The 16,540-nt window shown below is 46.2% G+C and overlaps 1 protein-coding gene across 6 annotated transcripts in view; it reads left to right on the top strand.

Annotated features, from left to right (window-relative positions):
- Positions 1–16,540, top strand: part of LOC147685396 (uncharacterized) — a 379,028-nt gene that overhangs the window by 283,297 nt on the left and 79,191 nt on the right. For 4 of the 6 annotated variants that reach the window (XM_086941312.1, XM_086941314.1, XM_086941316.1 and 1 more), the window contains one exon: positions 15,565–15,622. In XM_086941312.1, coding sequence (XP_086797438.1) covers positions 15,565–15,622 — 58 coding nt within the window. The remainder of the gene's footprint in view (positions 1–15,564; positions 15,623–16,540) is intronic. The other 2 variants (XM_086941313.1, XM_086941315.1) reach the window with 1 other exon arrangement.

The raw sequence follows: 16,540 nt of genomic DNA, 5'->3' as shown, positions 1-16,540 counted from the left end.
GGCTTGGTAGTTTAGTCTGCCCTGTTCCCATGATGCACTGGGCCAGGGACAGACTGATTTGCATATAGCCAGGTTCTGAGCTGGGATGGGGCAGTGAGATAAATAACGGTGATGGATCAAGCCCTGATCTTTGGACTGGGTAAGAGTGGTCTGTTTAACTCAGACACTCTGTTCATCACCACCCCCTTTTGTAAATCGTTTTTGGCCACTATAGGTGTGGCAGGGTATACTCAGACATGAGTCCCTTTCTCACTGCTCCATCAGGATTCAAGCAAGCCGGGCCGAAGAAGGCTGAAATGCCAGAAACCGGTCCCCGGTAGCTTGTCTCCTTTCTGGTGAAGAATTGGCTTGGTAGTTTAGTCTGCCCTGTTCCCATGATGCACTGGGCCAGGGACAGACTGATTTGCATATAGCCAGGTTCTGAGCTGGGATGGGGCAGTGAGATAAATAACGGTGATGGATCAAGCCCTGATCTTTGGACTGGGTAAGAGTGGTCTGTTTAACTCAGACACTCTGTTCATCACCACCCCCTTTTGTAAATCGTTTCTCCGTTGTCGAGCAGGGCTCGTATGTCATCGGTTGCTGCGATCAGGGCGGTCTCGGTACTCTGTGGTTGGCCCGGAAGCCAGACTGCGAGAGGTCGAGGGATCCGTTCGTCTCGAGGAAGGCGGCCAGCTGCTTGTTGACGGTCTTCTCGATGACTTTTGCAGGAAACGGGAGCAGCGAGATGGGCCGGTAGTTCTTGAGGTCGGTGGGGTCGGCTGATGGCTTCTTTAGTAGAGCGCTGAGTTTGGCGTGCTTCCAGCTCTCCGGGAAGGTAGCGGTGTTGAAGGAGGTGTTGATGATGTCTCGCAGGTGGGGTGCGATGACAGCGTTGGCCTTGTTGAAGATGTGGTGAGGGCAAGGGTCAGTCGGCGATCCGGAGTGGATGGAGGAACCCCTCTGCCTGCACCTCTCATTTAGAGTCAGTTGAGTGTCCCTCCCACCAGTAGGACCATGAACCCCTGCGTCAGTTTCCCCATTCTCCTCAGGGACATGTGCACCACTGAAGCTACCTCATGTCCTTGAACCTCCTGGTGTATGTTAAATCCCTCCTTCAAAGCAGGCACCAAATCTCTAGGTGTGTGTACCACTCCCTCAGCACTAGAATATTCAATTTTGCTGTCACCATCTGAGCTGGACTCCACCTCCAACTCAGCAAAGCTCACTGTCTGAGCTACACACTTTTCTTGTTGCTGGGATGAGACACTCATGGCCTCAAGCCTCTCAAGCTCTAAATCAAGCTCCCTCATTCTTAACTCATGTTCAAAGTGCATTTTCTTTTCCTCTAGGGCCAATTTCTCAGTTTGCAACTCAGATTCTAACTGCCCATTAAATTTGAGCTTTGTCAGCTCCATCTCATGCCTCCTGCATCTCTCGCTGTCCTCCAGCTCCTCTAGAGACAGACTCTTGGCAGAAACACTGCTACCTTAGGGGGAAGGTTCTCCCTTCCTCCTGGACCCAATGGCCCTTCCAGCTGCATATCTGCACCTCACCCCTTCCTCAATCTCAGGGGTATTCCTTGCTTTTACCCAGGCCCTCAACGCCTTGTAGAACTCATCCTTCTTGGTGAGCCCAATAATGGAGACATTGCATTTCTTGCAGAGGTACTTCAGCCGCTTTACTTTGTAGCATTCCAGTTTCTCCTCTTCCCAATCAAAATCAGCAGAGGCTATGGATTCTGCTCTCTCCATGCTGGTAAGCTTGGCAGTTCTCAAAAATAGAAAATCCCCAAAATAAATCTAATAAAAAGTATGTGTTCGCGTTTTGGTCTGCACTCACTAGTAGTGTTCACCAATCACTGTACATGAATCACAAATAAAAGTTCAGAATCCTCACTGCTGATCACCAATGTTAAATTTGGGGGTCTCTAGTTGGCACAGGTAGGCACTTGTGACCAATAGGGACCCTTGCCTCTGGTCAGGGTAAGGGGGTACACCCCTAAAATATCCCCTGCTCACCCCCTTGGTAGCTTGGCACGAGCAGATAGGCTTATCTCAGAGGCAGTGTGTAAAGCATTTGTGAACACATACAGTAATCCAGTGACAACACTAAAAATGGACACCACACCGTTGTATATTAAAAATAAGTATTCTTTATATAGATTTAACACAAGACCACAAACGACAAAAAAATCCACAATACTGTCAAACGACAAAAAAATCCACAATACTGTACTTAAAATGGTAGAATTGGCTTAGTTCTCTTAAGATCTTAAAATACGACACTTTGAGTTAATGTACCTTACAATGTGCCACGCAGGGAAACTAAAGTGTTGCAAGGATGTTGATGCATTGATTCCTTACTGCGTTTCCGGGGTGATGCGGCGAGCAACGCTGCGTTGCAATGAAATTTTGGTGCAAAGAAATAAAGACGTTTTCTTCTTGATGCAGCACGCTTCCTCGATGTTGCGAGAAGTCTCGACTCGATGAGTCAGCTGCAGCGGTGACACCCATGTTCTGTGATGGGACGACAGCTGCTTTGGCGGCGACACTGTTCTCGGACGATGCGAGACGCTTCCGCTCGATGCGACAGCTGCAGCTGTAACACCCTTGTTCCGTGATGCTACGATAATGTCTCTGATGGTGGCACGCTTCTCCATGCATGCAAGGCGCATCTCTTGATGCGGTGCAATGTGACAGCTACAGTGGAGACATCCACGATGTGACGGCAGGGCTGCAACGGCGGCACACTTCTTCTTCGTTGTGAGACGCTTCCAGCTCCTTGCGACACGCGGTCCCACAGAAGGCCCAAAACAGCAGCAGGCATTTCCAAAGAAGTCTTGGCGAGCTGGTGGTTTGAAGTCTGTTGTCCCCGAGACTTTAGCAGGAGGCAAGCTCTTCTCTCAAGCCCTTGGAGATCCTTTACAAGTTGAATAAAGTACACAAAGTTCCTTTCTCCTTTTTTTTGCAGTCAGGCAACCACTGCAGGCCAATCCCCCAAGCAGCACTTCAGCTTAGCCTCTCCTCAGTTTCTTCTGGTTCCACTCCTCAGCAAAGGTTTCTCCTGTTGTCCCAAAGTGATCTAAATTCTTGGGATCAGGGTCCCAATACGTATACCCCAAATCCTTTGTCCTCTGTGGGCAGAGGGGCCTTTGCCTAGTCCAAACCAGTTCTGGTCAGTCTGGAGCACTCTGTTTACATGACTCCTTCCTTCCTTTCACAGTGCAGGGGAGAAACATCAGACGCACCACTGGAGGTGGAGCCAGCATTGTGGAGGGAAGCACAGCCCTATTCAGGTCCCAGGTACAATTCCTCCCTCCCATCTAGATGCAGATCTCTCTATTCACACTGGGCTGACTCACCCTGTTTCCTGGAATCCCCCAGCCCCTGTCACTCAAACTCCAGACAAGGAATACACAACCTAGCAGAGGCAGGCTTGGATAGTTAGACAAGAAAATACCTACTTTCTGAAAGGGGTATTTTCAAACACAGAATGTTAAAATCAGCTTCACTAAAATATGTATGTTATCATTCTGAGTTCAGGCATACTAAACTCGAATTTCTACCATGTTCCCTGAGTCAGATAGGATTATAAAATGTAATAATCTAACTGGCCATTCTGGCCTGTGGAGAACAGGTACCCTTGCAATAGTGAAAAACGAAAATGGCTGTAATTCACTATTAGGACATGCCACACACGCCAGGGCTTGTCCTGCCTTATACTTACAATGCACCCTGCCCTTGCGCCTACCATAGGGGTGTCTGACATGAAGAAAAGGGAAGGGTTAGAGACTGGCAAGTGGGTGCACTTTGCCCTTTCAGCATGGCAGTACCAGACTGTACACAGGCTCTGCAATGGCAGACTTTAGACACAATTTTACAGTCTGCTTCTGTGGGTGGCACAACCAGTGCTGCAAGCCTACCAGCAACATTTGGTTTACATGCCCTGGGTACTCCTGGTGCACTGTACTAGGGTCTGACAGGTAAACCAAACCAGCCAATCTTGGAATGACTAATCAATACATCAATTTACAGTAGGGAGAGCATATGCACTTTAGCACTGATCAGCAGTGGTAAAGTGTCCAGAGTCATAAAACCAACAAAAACAGGTCAGACAAATTACAGGAGGAAGGCAAAAAGTTCAGGGATGACCCTGCAAAAAGAGCCAAGTCCAACAGTTACCATGTTATTTCTGCTTACATTTCACATGCTTTACTTAATCTTGCATTACCTATGAGTGTTTACTTTTACTTTTTTTTTAGGTAGCATATTACTCTTATCATGTGCATAATTTGAATTGATCCATATCCAAATGTTTATTGTGGGCACAATTAAGTTGTAGCTGAAGGCAGTGCGAGTTTCTCTCAGTGGGGTAGTATGGTGTTCAGTGGGGGAGAGGATGTGGCACTTTGGCCAGAGCTGTCCAATTTGGAACTGGGGAACCGGGTTCAGCCTTGATGACCAGTCCACTCTACTGAGGGAGCATATTACCATGCTAGACCTTAGAAGGCCTGATGTTTTAGTACAAGCAGGTGTACCCTAGTGGAGTCAATTGTGGGTTAACCTTGAAGGCCTGTCAACCACAATCCATACTGAAGTTCATCTCTAGTCTTGCGGACAGGCCTACGAAGCAGCACACCCTAGAGTAACAGTGATCCAGTCACTGTGACTCTGTCACTGAGGTCACATGAACCTGGGTTTGGGCGGTGCGAACGGTGTGACCGCACTGGGTACCTATTTCGGGTGGGTACGTAGTGTTTGCAAGTATATTATGGTTTAAAAAAAATCTTGCTGCCTCCTTCCTGGCCTCCAGCAATTTTCAGCAACAATATATATCTCATGATAACTTCAGTGATTAATGATCTTCCTAGAGAGACATCAGAGTTTTTTTCTAGTGAAAGGGTTGACTCCTGGAAAGGTAGCACAGAGGGTTAATGTGCCTGCTGCAAAGAACATGTACCATGCAGATCACAAAGTGCACATAATGTTAACTAGGTTAGTAGGTTACTGCTTTTGTCAGAGAGATCCTTTTTTAACTTGCAGTTTATAAGTTAAAATCCTAACATAGAACAGTGAGCTATTAAACTATACTGCCTACTAGTATGGTTGTCATGTGGCTTCTACACCTTGTAGTCCTTTGTCTTATATAACATTTCCTATACAGTGATTTCAACACATATAAATGATTGTCTCTGTGTAGTGTGTGAGATATAATGAGGTACCGGGTTTTTAGGGACCCGGCGGTGCCAGGGGGAACACCCAAAGACCTCTTTAGTTCTTCCTGTTCTGGACCACAGAAACACAGAGTCTTCTAGGTGATGTCAAGGATCGAGTTTTATTGGCTGCAACCAAGTAACAAGCGACCTAGAAGTACAACAGCACGGTGTGTATATTCTCAGGAGACTGTTCGTTTTTACAGAACCAGCCTTCTCCTTTTATACAAAAATATCAGCTTCAGGCAAGAATTCTTTGTTTTATGGTACAACCATATACATATTTTCACAACAATGAAAAAGCAGAGTCATGATGGCAAGCCCATATTTTCGTTTGTCCAGTTCGTGATAGATTACCCAGCCAGGCCCAGGACTTCCATCAGATATCGATGAAACCCCAATAAAATCGGGCACCTCCTCCTTGTAAAACTAGCCATAAAGAAGAAACAGGGACAGGTGTGTGTATGATAAAGCATGGCTTGTATGCGGTAAATGGTTTATGACATGTTGCGCCTTGATGCTAATATCGCTCGGCCATTGGGTTGGGGACTGCCCAAACAGGTTTGGCTTGAGGCAGTGGAGGCAGCTCGCCCAGGTCACAGAGGAGTCAGCAAAGGTGGATGTGTCCTTTCAGACCGAGTTCGGCCTTGGTCAATTGACTATGTAAGGGCAACCACAAGATGGATGCCGCTCACAAATTGGAACCCGAGGGTTCAAGACGAAAACTATGATTTAAGGGTGATTTTGTCACTCAATCGTGACGCAAATGCACCGGCATAATGTCCCAATCATTACCGGTCTGCCGATACCAAATTCGTCATGGTACGGTGATATTTTCTGACACGAGTGTGAAGCTTCGGTACCACATTGTAGCAGGGTCCAGAATTTTCAGTACCACAGACCCTCCTTTTGCCCTTATATAGGCAATAACTCATGCTAATCTGAGTCCAAATCTGTATTCATGAAGTCATTGAGATGCTGCTGTAGCATCATCCTGTTGCTCAGTTCGTCCCTTGACACAGGCTTCCTTACACATGATGTAGCACAGAGGCCACATATTGCAGGAGCGCACTGCACACACATGCAGAACAGGAACAGAATAGCTAAGATCATTCCAATGAATATCAGAGTTTTCCATCCCCAGGCAGATATCAGTTCCCAGAACCACCCCATTAAGGACCAGTCTCCTTTGTCCACATGAATGGACTCAGAGATCTTGTGCAGTTTGGAGATGGCTTGGTATACTGTCGGAGCATTGTCAGGGATAAAAATGCAGCAACTGGATTGGATCACTTTACATACCCCACCACGGTCTGCAAGTATAACATCTAGGGCAACCCTGTTCTGAAGAGTCATAAGGCGGTCCGACTGGAGCTCCGCAGTCAAGTTACTAAGGGCACTAGCCGTTTCAATCACAGCGGATTCAACTACCCTCGTCAATTGGCGAATGTTCCTGCTGTTCACCATAGGCCACCCAAACGGCAGAAAACCCTTTGCGAAATCTCCAAACTCCTGTTCCGCAGTGTCGTCTTTACTCACAACACCCCTAACTGTCCTTGTCCGATGGTAATCTGCCTCGGCCGTGTAGGTGGGTGGCAGCAGAAATTAGATAAAACATGTGCCTGAAAAGTCAGGGGGCAACCATGTATATGCCCTATCGTGGCAGACGAAGTAGGTACCCTTAGCTGCTAGGAACGAAGGGGAGGTTTGAGCCGAGAAAATGTAAGTCTCAGTACAGACACTCTTCCCTAACTGAGCTCTAGGGTTTTTGCCATTTCCCTGCAGACATAGGTGACCTTGATAGGGTACTATCCAGATTGAGGAAGACTTCCTTGGTTGCTGGCTCTCACTCAAGGAAATTCCATACTTAGTTATGTTCCATCTACTGTATGCCTTAAATTCATCTTTGGGACTCGTTCGATACGTGTCAATATCCCTGCTCATGTTTCTGATTCCTGCCACTAGTGCCTTGTTGCTTGAATTTCTTCCTGTGGGACGCGGGAGATATGGTTCTATGGCAAACAGGAACATTGTCTGGAAAGCCCACAGAGAACCATAGTAGCTAAATGGCAGGACAAAGGATGGGATACCCTTATCTGTCGTGTGTGGCATAAGTCCACATACCCAACAATTCGTTGTGTTCATTACAGACTGGTGCTGGTGTAGGAGTTGGACGAATGAGTTATTTACAGATTCTAACCTTCTGGCAGACTCGTGTTCAGGTAGAGGGTGAAAAGAGTGCGGGGAAACAGTAGGAGGAGGTGTGGGCTGCGTGGTGTGTACAAATGAAACTAGAAAGGTGAATAGAGCATAGCCAATCAAAACATCATTATACTACACAACATGAGGATGCATATTATTAAAAATTGTTTTTTCGCCATCACAGTGCATATTCTCATTTCAAAGTTCGTAGGTCTGGCAGGTCTCTTCATCTTGGAAAACTCCATCCTCTAAGTTGCTGCCCGCGGTGGGAGATTGATTCTGCTAAGGAGTGCTTCCGTCAATCCTGGGTAACTCCCTTGAACCAACAGAACTGTCGACCTAACGGTCTCCAGCTGCACTCCAAAGACGGTGGAAACCGCGACCCTAGCAGCAGAACCGGATGGCGGTTCGAAAATCAAAAATGAGCAAGTTTCCTGGATGAGAGAGCTGCACAATCAAAAAGAAAAAGCTTGTTTATTTGTCCCTAGTCATAGGTCTCGGCCTCAAGTTATAACGGTTTCGACCAGGTGCTGTGTGGTCTATAAACAGGAGTTCAGGCTCAGTAGTGTCCAACTGTATTGACGGGGGCACAGATCCTTGCAGAATGTTATCACTCTCCTTTTCTGAAGTAGTTCCTTTCAAACGTGCATCACTGAAGGGCAAGAAGCGAGGCACAGTCTCGGTCTCAGAGTCAGCAATTCCCTACTGGACCCACCGGTCATATGGAAGGGGCAGTGGGACCCGTTTACAATGGGCGCCGTGCACCCAGTTCTTCTTGCCGTGGACACGTACTGCAGAGCTGGTAGCCAGCAAAACTTGGAAGGGTCCAGACCAGCGAGGCTGCTCGTTCTTGGTTCGCTGGAAGTTTTGCACCAGGACCCAGGTGCCAGGTTCAACTGCGTGCTCTGGATCATCAGACACTGGCGGGGAGGAACTGTGAAACTGTTGGTGTAAAACACGCAATTTAGTCGTCAATTCGTGCAAATAGTCAAGCAGTACAGGGTGCTCAATTTCACTGAACTTTGTGGGCCTTGGCACTCCCCATATGTTAGCTGGGCGGCCGAACACAATTTCATGTGGACTAAGTCCCAGTCTAGAATGAACAGTCATTCTTGTCGATAGGAGTGCCAGAGGCAGGGCATCAGGCCATTTAACCCCTTTAGTGCTAAGGCATTATCATCATTTTGCTTTGATTTCCATTGAAATGAATGGGCAGTGCATGACGAGTTACCCTTGTCATTAGCAGCCAAGTGGTTAAGACCTGTGCTGGCTTGGATCTTGGCCAGTTTCAATTTTAGAGTGCCATTGTAGCACTCTACTAATCCAGCTGATTGGGGGTGATTTGCAGCGTGGAACTTTTGGTGTATACCTAGCCCTTCACACACTCTCTTCATCACTCGTCCCACGAATTCACTCCCATTATCACTCCAGATCATTCGAGGCATTCCAAACCTAGGGAAGAATTCTTTGACAAGGGCTTTCGCTGTGGACAAGGCAGTATTGTCCTTAAGGGGATACGCTTCCACCCACGTGGAAAAGGCACAAACAACAACGAGTACGTATTTCAGATTGTTGCACCTTTCCATGTGGATGAAATCTAGCTGCAAAACCTCGAACGGATACGTTGGAGGCGCAAAATGACCAGCTGGAGTTGGGGTTCCCCTACCAGGATTGTGCTTCAGACACACTATACAGTTCTTGACCACATTCTCTGCACATTTAGGGATTCCACTATTCTGCCATACTGGAGCCAACAACTTACAGATCCCTTTCACACTGATGTGAGCCATCCCATGAGCCATTGTCACCACTGCAAGCACATACGCATCGGGTAACAACCATCTCTGATGCTCTGACAATTCGACCGAACAACCATTCGCATCCAATTTACCCTTGCTTTCTCTCCATTCATTCACCTCTTTCTCTGTGGCTTCGGATTCGATGGATCTCACACTCTCAATCGTGTCTTCGCACATGCCAACATCACCAATCCATCTCGCAGGACCTGCAACATACATTCGACTCATCACGTTCCTTGCAGTGTCTTTTGCAACTTCATCCGCAAACGCATTCCCGCGACCAACATCATCCGTAACCTTTTTGTGTGCACTGCACTTCACAATCGCAACTTGTAGTGGCAAGGTCAGTGATTCGAGAAGCTCATTTACTAGCTGGCCATGTTGAATCTTAGCACCGTGCGATGTCAGGAACCCACGTTCATGCCACAATCGTCCAAAACTGTGAGCCACGCCAAAGGCGTATTGGCTGTCTGTGTACACATTCACTCGTTTTCCTTTTGCCAACACACACGCTCTTGTAAGTGCAATCAACTCTGCTGCTTGCGCAGAATTATGTGGGATACGTGCAGTTTCAACAATCGTATGCAACGTTGTCACAGCATATGCTGCAGTCGTATCACCATTCGACAACTTGAAGCACGAACGATCAACCCATAAGGTATCATTACATTCAGGGAGGGGAGTATCCTGTAAGTCTACTCTCCCTTTTGTCTCTTCTTCTGTCCTAAAGCAGCAGTCATGCTGTTCGATCTCATCTGTCTCTACTGGAATGGGCAATAACGTCGCTGGGTTGAGTGTATCACACCTCTTTATGTGTGTGTGACTCGCTAGCAGTGTCAGCTCATAACTTGACAGTCGAGCACTAGTTAAGTGCTGTGTCCTTTTTCTGTTTAGCAAAATGTCTACTGCATGTGGGACCATAACTATCAGTGTGTTATTCATTACTAACCTAGCAGACTGTCGAATACAGACAGCTGCTGCCGCAGTGGCCCTCAAGCATCTTGGCAATGCCTTAGCTACGGGATCTAGAGTTGCTGAAAAGTACGCACATGGACGCTGTTTGTCCCCAAAAGACTGTGTCAGGACTGATAATGCGCAACCTTCCTTCTCGTGGACGTATAATGTAAAAGGCTTACTGTAGTCGGGGTTACCCAACACAGGAGCATTGCGCAACTCGTAAAAGCTTTTCTGACAATCTTCAGACCACGGAATGGGTTTCGGTGTATCCTTGCAAGTTAATGTCACCAAAGGTTTGGCCAACAAGGAGAAATTTGGTATCCATTGTCTGCAATATGATGTAATGCCCAAGAAAGCACGCACTTCTCTCTGTGTCCTTGGGACACTCAATCTTGCAATTGCCTGAATTCTCTCTGAGGTCAGCTTCCTTCCCTCCTTCGATAAGATGTGACCTAAGTAGGTCACTTCTTGTCGACAATATTGCAGTTTCGAAAGAGAGACCTTGTGCTTCATGTCACATAAATGACGCAACAATGACAAAGTGGCTTGCTTGCAAATCTCCTCAGTATCTGCAGCGACCAGCAAATCATCTACGTACTGAATAAGAGTCGCACCATCAGGTAGAACAATCGTGCCAAGTTGTGATTTCAGAGCCTGACTGAATATTGATGGACTTTCACAGTAGCTCTGAGGAGCGCGTTTGAAGCGGAAGCTTCGGCCTCCTAAATTGAAGCCAAAAATATCTCTGCTCTCCTCGGCAATCGGGATGCTGAAGAAAGCGTTCTTCAAGTCAATCACCGAGAACCAAGTGGCTGAAGCTGGAACCATAGTCAATAGGGCAGTTATATCAGGAACAACTGGAAACTGTGGCACAACAATCTTGTTCACTTCTCTAAGATCAATCACAAATCTGTACACGGGTGGCTGGGAAGGATCAGTACGCTTTAAAACCGGCAGAACAGGACTGTTACAAATGTTGCCTGTTGTCTCTTCAATGACATCTTTCTCAATCAGATCATAAATGATTGCTAACAACGCCTTTTCACCTTCGTTAGAGATCTTGTATTGGGGGATACATGGCAACTTAACATTGGCTTTCAATGTTATGACATATGGCACTATTTCCAAAAGACCCACATCATTAGAACCAGTAGCCCAAAGTATATCTGGAAGAGACGACAATTCTGTTGGAATATTTTCCCTTGACAAATACATTGGAGAAACCACTTTCTTACCTGGAGTAAGTTGTACTCCCGAGGGAGAACAGTACAAAGTCGCATATAATCTCTTTAACAGATACATTCCCAACAAGTTTTCACCACAACCTGTTGTAAGAATGAGGGGTGCTTCTAATTCACATGGCCCAACAGAAAGGGACATAGGACTAGAAATCGGGTTCCTAACAGGGGCGCCAGAAAAACCTACTGAAACGTTCATTTCGCCAGACAAAGGTGCGCCAGGGAGCTTTGAGTGCATAATAGAACTCTTTGTAGCACCAGTATCCAACAGAAAAGGCTCTGACACACCTGATGTAATCACCTCAACATAAGGTCCATTCTGATCTACTGGAACTGATTCAACTCCCTCTCTTTGTCCATGGCTGTCCTAGCAATCATTACCCTCATTCTCGTTTTCTGCATAATAGTCTTCCGCATAGTACTGAGCTGTCCTAGAAGACGCATTATACTGTTGATCAAAACTGTTCATGGAATTCTGAGGTGGAAAAGAAGTAGCATTCTGGGGTCAAGTTTCCACGGCCCCTACCTCTAGGAGCCTGTTGAACACCTCTACCTCTTGCACCAGAAACACCATTCAAACGTCGCAATAAAGCCGGACAACTATTCTTGAAATTACCCTCTTCCTTTGAATACGCACACTGATTCGGACCATATGGTAAACGCTGTTGAGAAGACTCGTTTCTTTGCGAGTTTCTCGAATACTGATGAGGTTGCTGATAATCTTGCTTATTATTATTTCGAGGTGGATAAGCTTGCTGTAGAAGGACTTTAGTTTTCAATTCTTTAGTCTTTTTGTCTGCCTTCTCTAGCTCGTCTTTGCGTCTATTCTCATAGTACTGGGCTGTGGCTAGAATCTGCTCTGACGTGGAAACAGCCCAAGCACTCTCTGAATCTTTCAACTTATAACATAGTTCAGGAAGCAAATTATGTACAAATTTGTCTACAAACAATCTTTGGCCACCCTCAATAGCCATATCCTGACCACTATGATCAACGAAAGTCTCTCCAAACCTTGTGAAAAAGTCAGACACATTCTTGTCTTTCTTCTGCTTGCACGCAGACAATTTGTCCCAATTCACACGCAATTCAGGCATTAAAGTCTTCATATAAGTGATAATTCTACCAGGAAGTTCTGCTACCAAAGGCTCGGGCTTAGCGCCACCAACTTGTCTAGCATCAGCAGCAGCAATATTGGCCCATGTATCACCTAATTCTTGATCATGATCTGCATGACGAATCTTTCCCCATAAAGGCTGTGGAACAACATTTCCAAACAACATGTCTACATCGGCTAAATTCATGATACATGAACTGGCAGTCTGTGATAACTCCTTATAATACCCTGCCGGATTTTTGCGGGGATCAGGCAATGTCTGCTTGAGCGCTAAAACTTCAGATCTTTTCCAAGGGACATGTACCCAAACAGGCTGGAAATGCGGCGGAATTGCTGGATTTGCATTTGCATCACCTTCCCTCCAAACTGGAGGAACCTCTCTCATGGGGTACTGTCGCGCCTTTTTCCTACCTGGCATATCATGCTCAGATAGTGATCGGGAATTGCTTCCTTTACTCCTATACGACAATAACATCTCAATTGCTTGTTCAACATCGGCACCTACAATCATGCATTCTGCGAACTTGAACCATACACAGAATAATTCATTCATGTCGTACTCTGGATCATTTCCCTTCAAATCTTCACGGAGATATACACACATTTGCTCAAATACATATCTCTGTGTGGATGCTTCCCACTGACGGAAGACTTCCATAACGGACTGAACATCATACTTTACAGTATCAGTAACCCATTTACGTGCTAACTCATTCAGTACTTCTCTCTCGTGATAATCAGGCAGTCGACTCCGCAACTGTCTACGTTCTGTGTTAGGGGTCGTCTTAGGCGACCCAAAGAAAGGTCAGAAAAGACCAGTGACAGTATTTGCCACTCTCTGTCGAACAGAAGGAGAAGCTGGCGGAAAGGCAGATACACCAGAGAAGACAGGCTGATGTAAAGTAGAAGTCGAGGCAGTAGCAGAAGGAGTATTAGGATAAATAGTTGGAACAGTAGGCGAAATCGTAGAAAAAGCAGATGGAGTATGTAGCAAAGGCAGCGGCCCTTGAGAGGGCTGCGCCGGAGGAGTAGAAACCAGCTGAAGAGGAGCTGGTGCTTGTGGAAGAACTTGTGTTTGTGCAGCAGTACCACAGTAAAGTGCTCTGACACGGTACACTGGTATGAGTGGCGCTGTAAATCCAATTAAATGCATCTGAGAAAGAGTGTGGTTATGGCGACTTGAGGGGGACTGTTAAAGGGTGGTAGTGAGGGAGTCCGAGGTGTAGGTGATCATTGGTGGCACCAACAAACATTGTTGCAATGGGCGCCACCAGCACTAAAGCCAGCCCTGCCATTGAGACCTGTCCACCTCACCCATTGGTACCTCCATTGGCCTTGTTTCAGCAGTAGTAGCTGCAATTCACCAAGGATCGGTAATGCAGCATTTGCATGCACACCAAAATAAGTTTGCAAACTTCACAGTCTCTCTGCTTCATGCACAAGCACTTTTAACATGTGCTACCTGCTCTGTAGCCACTGGAATTATGCAGCAATGGGGGACAAAATGATGTCGCAGTGTTGACTAAATTATGCAACAAAAAAGGCTGCAGCGTAATGCAATATATTTTTTATACTTTATTATTTAGACATTTTTACACGTTAAGTCTCTGCAATAATTCTGCATCATTAGTATCAGTATAAAATACAAATGCAGCAGTGAGAAATTTGATCAGTCATCCTTTGCAAGGGGCCGTCCACTTTGCAGAATCTCAAGTCATGTTTTTTTAGTAACTTTTTATCTGTTTGAGCTACAAAAATGATTAGTTAAAACTGTAAGAGTATGCAGTGGATGATGTATTATGTGACAAATATGGCAGAGCCATAATTATATAGAAAACATTTGCAAACTAGGATATTTTGTCATTCATGTTTGAACTGCTCTTGTGGAAGAAGGGAGGAGAAGTGCCAGTGAGAGAAACTGCATGGCTTGGAGACAATTATCTTGTGATTCCACTTTTAAGCATATTTGGGATATTGTGTGATTGGAAATATACCCCACTTTGTGAATGTATTTTAATGCCAATAACTCCTATTTAACCTTAAATAATCAAGTGTATCCATTGATTGAATTAAATAACACAATAAGCTGTAACTGGTCGGTTACATTGCCAAACAAATACTAAAAATTGGGATGTTTGGCACATTCTGGCCACACCTCCGACTCCGCCCACGGATCCAATCCTTGGATTATCTCCGCCCTCGAGTCTCCGCCCACAGTTCCCCTACTTCCCCCCCCCCCACTTCTACCACTGGGTATGCACCATACTTCTTCTACCAATGCCGCATTTGGCCAGCTGGGTGCAGGTGGTGGCACCAGAACCAGGGCCGGACTGGGAACGCAAACGAGCCCTGGCAATTCAGTTGGACTGGCGGGGAGGGATGGGGTGTTTACTAGTGAGAAGCATTGTTACAGGGGGGTGGAATTGCAGCACTGTTGTAAAACCAGCCCCCAGTAACAAAAACGCCCCCACCCCCTGAAAACTGGCCCCCACCCTTCCAGCCCACCTGAAACACCTGGTGCCCTCTACAGCTAGTCCCTGACCAGCACTCTTGTTTGGGGACAAGTACTTTTTTTCATCAATAGTTTTTGACCCTGAGCAAGAGAGGGAAGGCAGGGGAAGGAGGAAGAAAAAGATGAGTAAACAGTGTCAAAGGTACAAAGCAGGATGAAAAAGAACATGCAAGAGTGAGATGCAGAGACTGGGGATGTATTGTGTTGGAACATGGGGATATGAGGTGAAAAAACTTTGGGGCGCTGCACTTTTTATTTATTTGTTTGTACAAGTTTATCACTGCTTCCACCTATGCATTGATGTCCATAACATGCCAATATACCATAATGTTTCTCTCCTATTTACCCTTCTACGCCGATGTATGCATTTAAATGTTATCTGTCTTGTTTTTTCTCCGACAACGCAAGAACGTATTAGGCTCAAAATATGTTTGACTGTATCAACTTTATCATAAAGTGGTCTTTTGCCCCTGAAGTCTGATGTGGGCTGCAAGAAGCAAGCTCCTCAATATATAAAGAATGTCACATCTCTATATTTTCACTTCCAGGAATCCTGCAGGCCTGAGGGCAGCCCTGGAGACGCGGACATATCAGGTGATAATTCGGGTACATGTCTAGTCACTTAAATTACAGAATAGATAGTCTCTGTGTATGCGCTCCCTTCTGCCCAAACTTAATCTGCAAATAAAGGGGCATATTTACTAATATTTGGGGCAACGCAACTCAGCAAGACAACTTGCTGCGCTGGGTCAAATGGAGAGGGCAGGAATACCCATCTCTACTAAGATACTCCTGGTCTCCTTCTGCCCTCATGCATTTGTTGCTGCTCTCCTTCTGCGCTGGTGCATTTGTGGCTGCTCTCCATCTGTGCTGGTGCACTTGTGGCTGCCAAGCGCCAATGCACACACTCTTGCACCATGGTGCACAGGTGCCTGCGCTAGGAAGGAACACCGTGCACAAAAACAGTCCCCTGAGGCTCTTTCCTCCGTCTGTTTGCTGCAGAATGCAGCACACTCAGAAACAGGATAAAACAGGGAGGAATAGCATATTTCTCCTCGTTATGCCTCCCCTGGGAAGGTGTACCATTTTGACGCATTCCCAGGTTAACTATTGTTTGTAAATCTGGGAATGTGCCAAAAACCATGGGTGGATGAGTGGAACACCCACGCTCCACCCATGGAACACCTTCCCAGGGCAGAGTAACGCAAGGCAGCAACATGCGCTGCCTTATGTTACTCCAGATTTACTGTGCCATGAAGAGCCATGCAAGGCGGCTCTGCATGGCATAGTCAATCTCACTTAAGGGTTTGCATTTCCCAAGCGTCACATTTAGTGACGTACGGGCAACACAAGCCCTTGATGAATCTGGTTCAAGGTGACATGCTGATTGAATTTTTTGCTGAAGGAATAATTCTGTCCATAAGTGTGGCTGATATAAGCCATCCATACTTTTAGTTCTCCGCAAAGACATCAGCAGGCACTTTACTGAGTGAATGTCACTGTTGTGGAAAGAAGAACTCTACA

Source organism: Lissotriton vulgaris, chromosome 10, assembly GCF_964263255.1.
Source record: "Lissotriton vulgaris chromosome 10, aLisVul1.2, whole genome shotgun sequence".
In the NCBI taxonomy this organism is placed as follows: domain Eukaryota; kingdom Metazoa; phylum Chordata; class Amphibia; order Caudata; family Salamandridae; genus Lissotriton; species Lissotriton vulgaris.
This window is presented reverse-complemented; position numbering and strand designations above follow the sequence as displayed.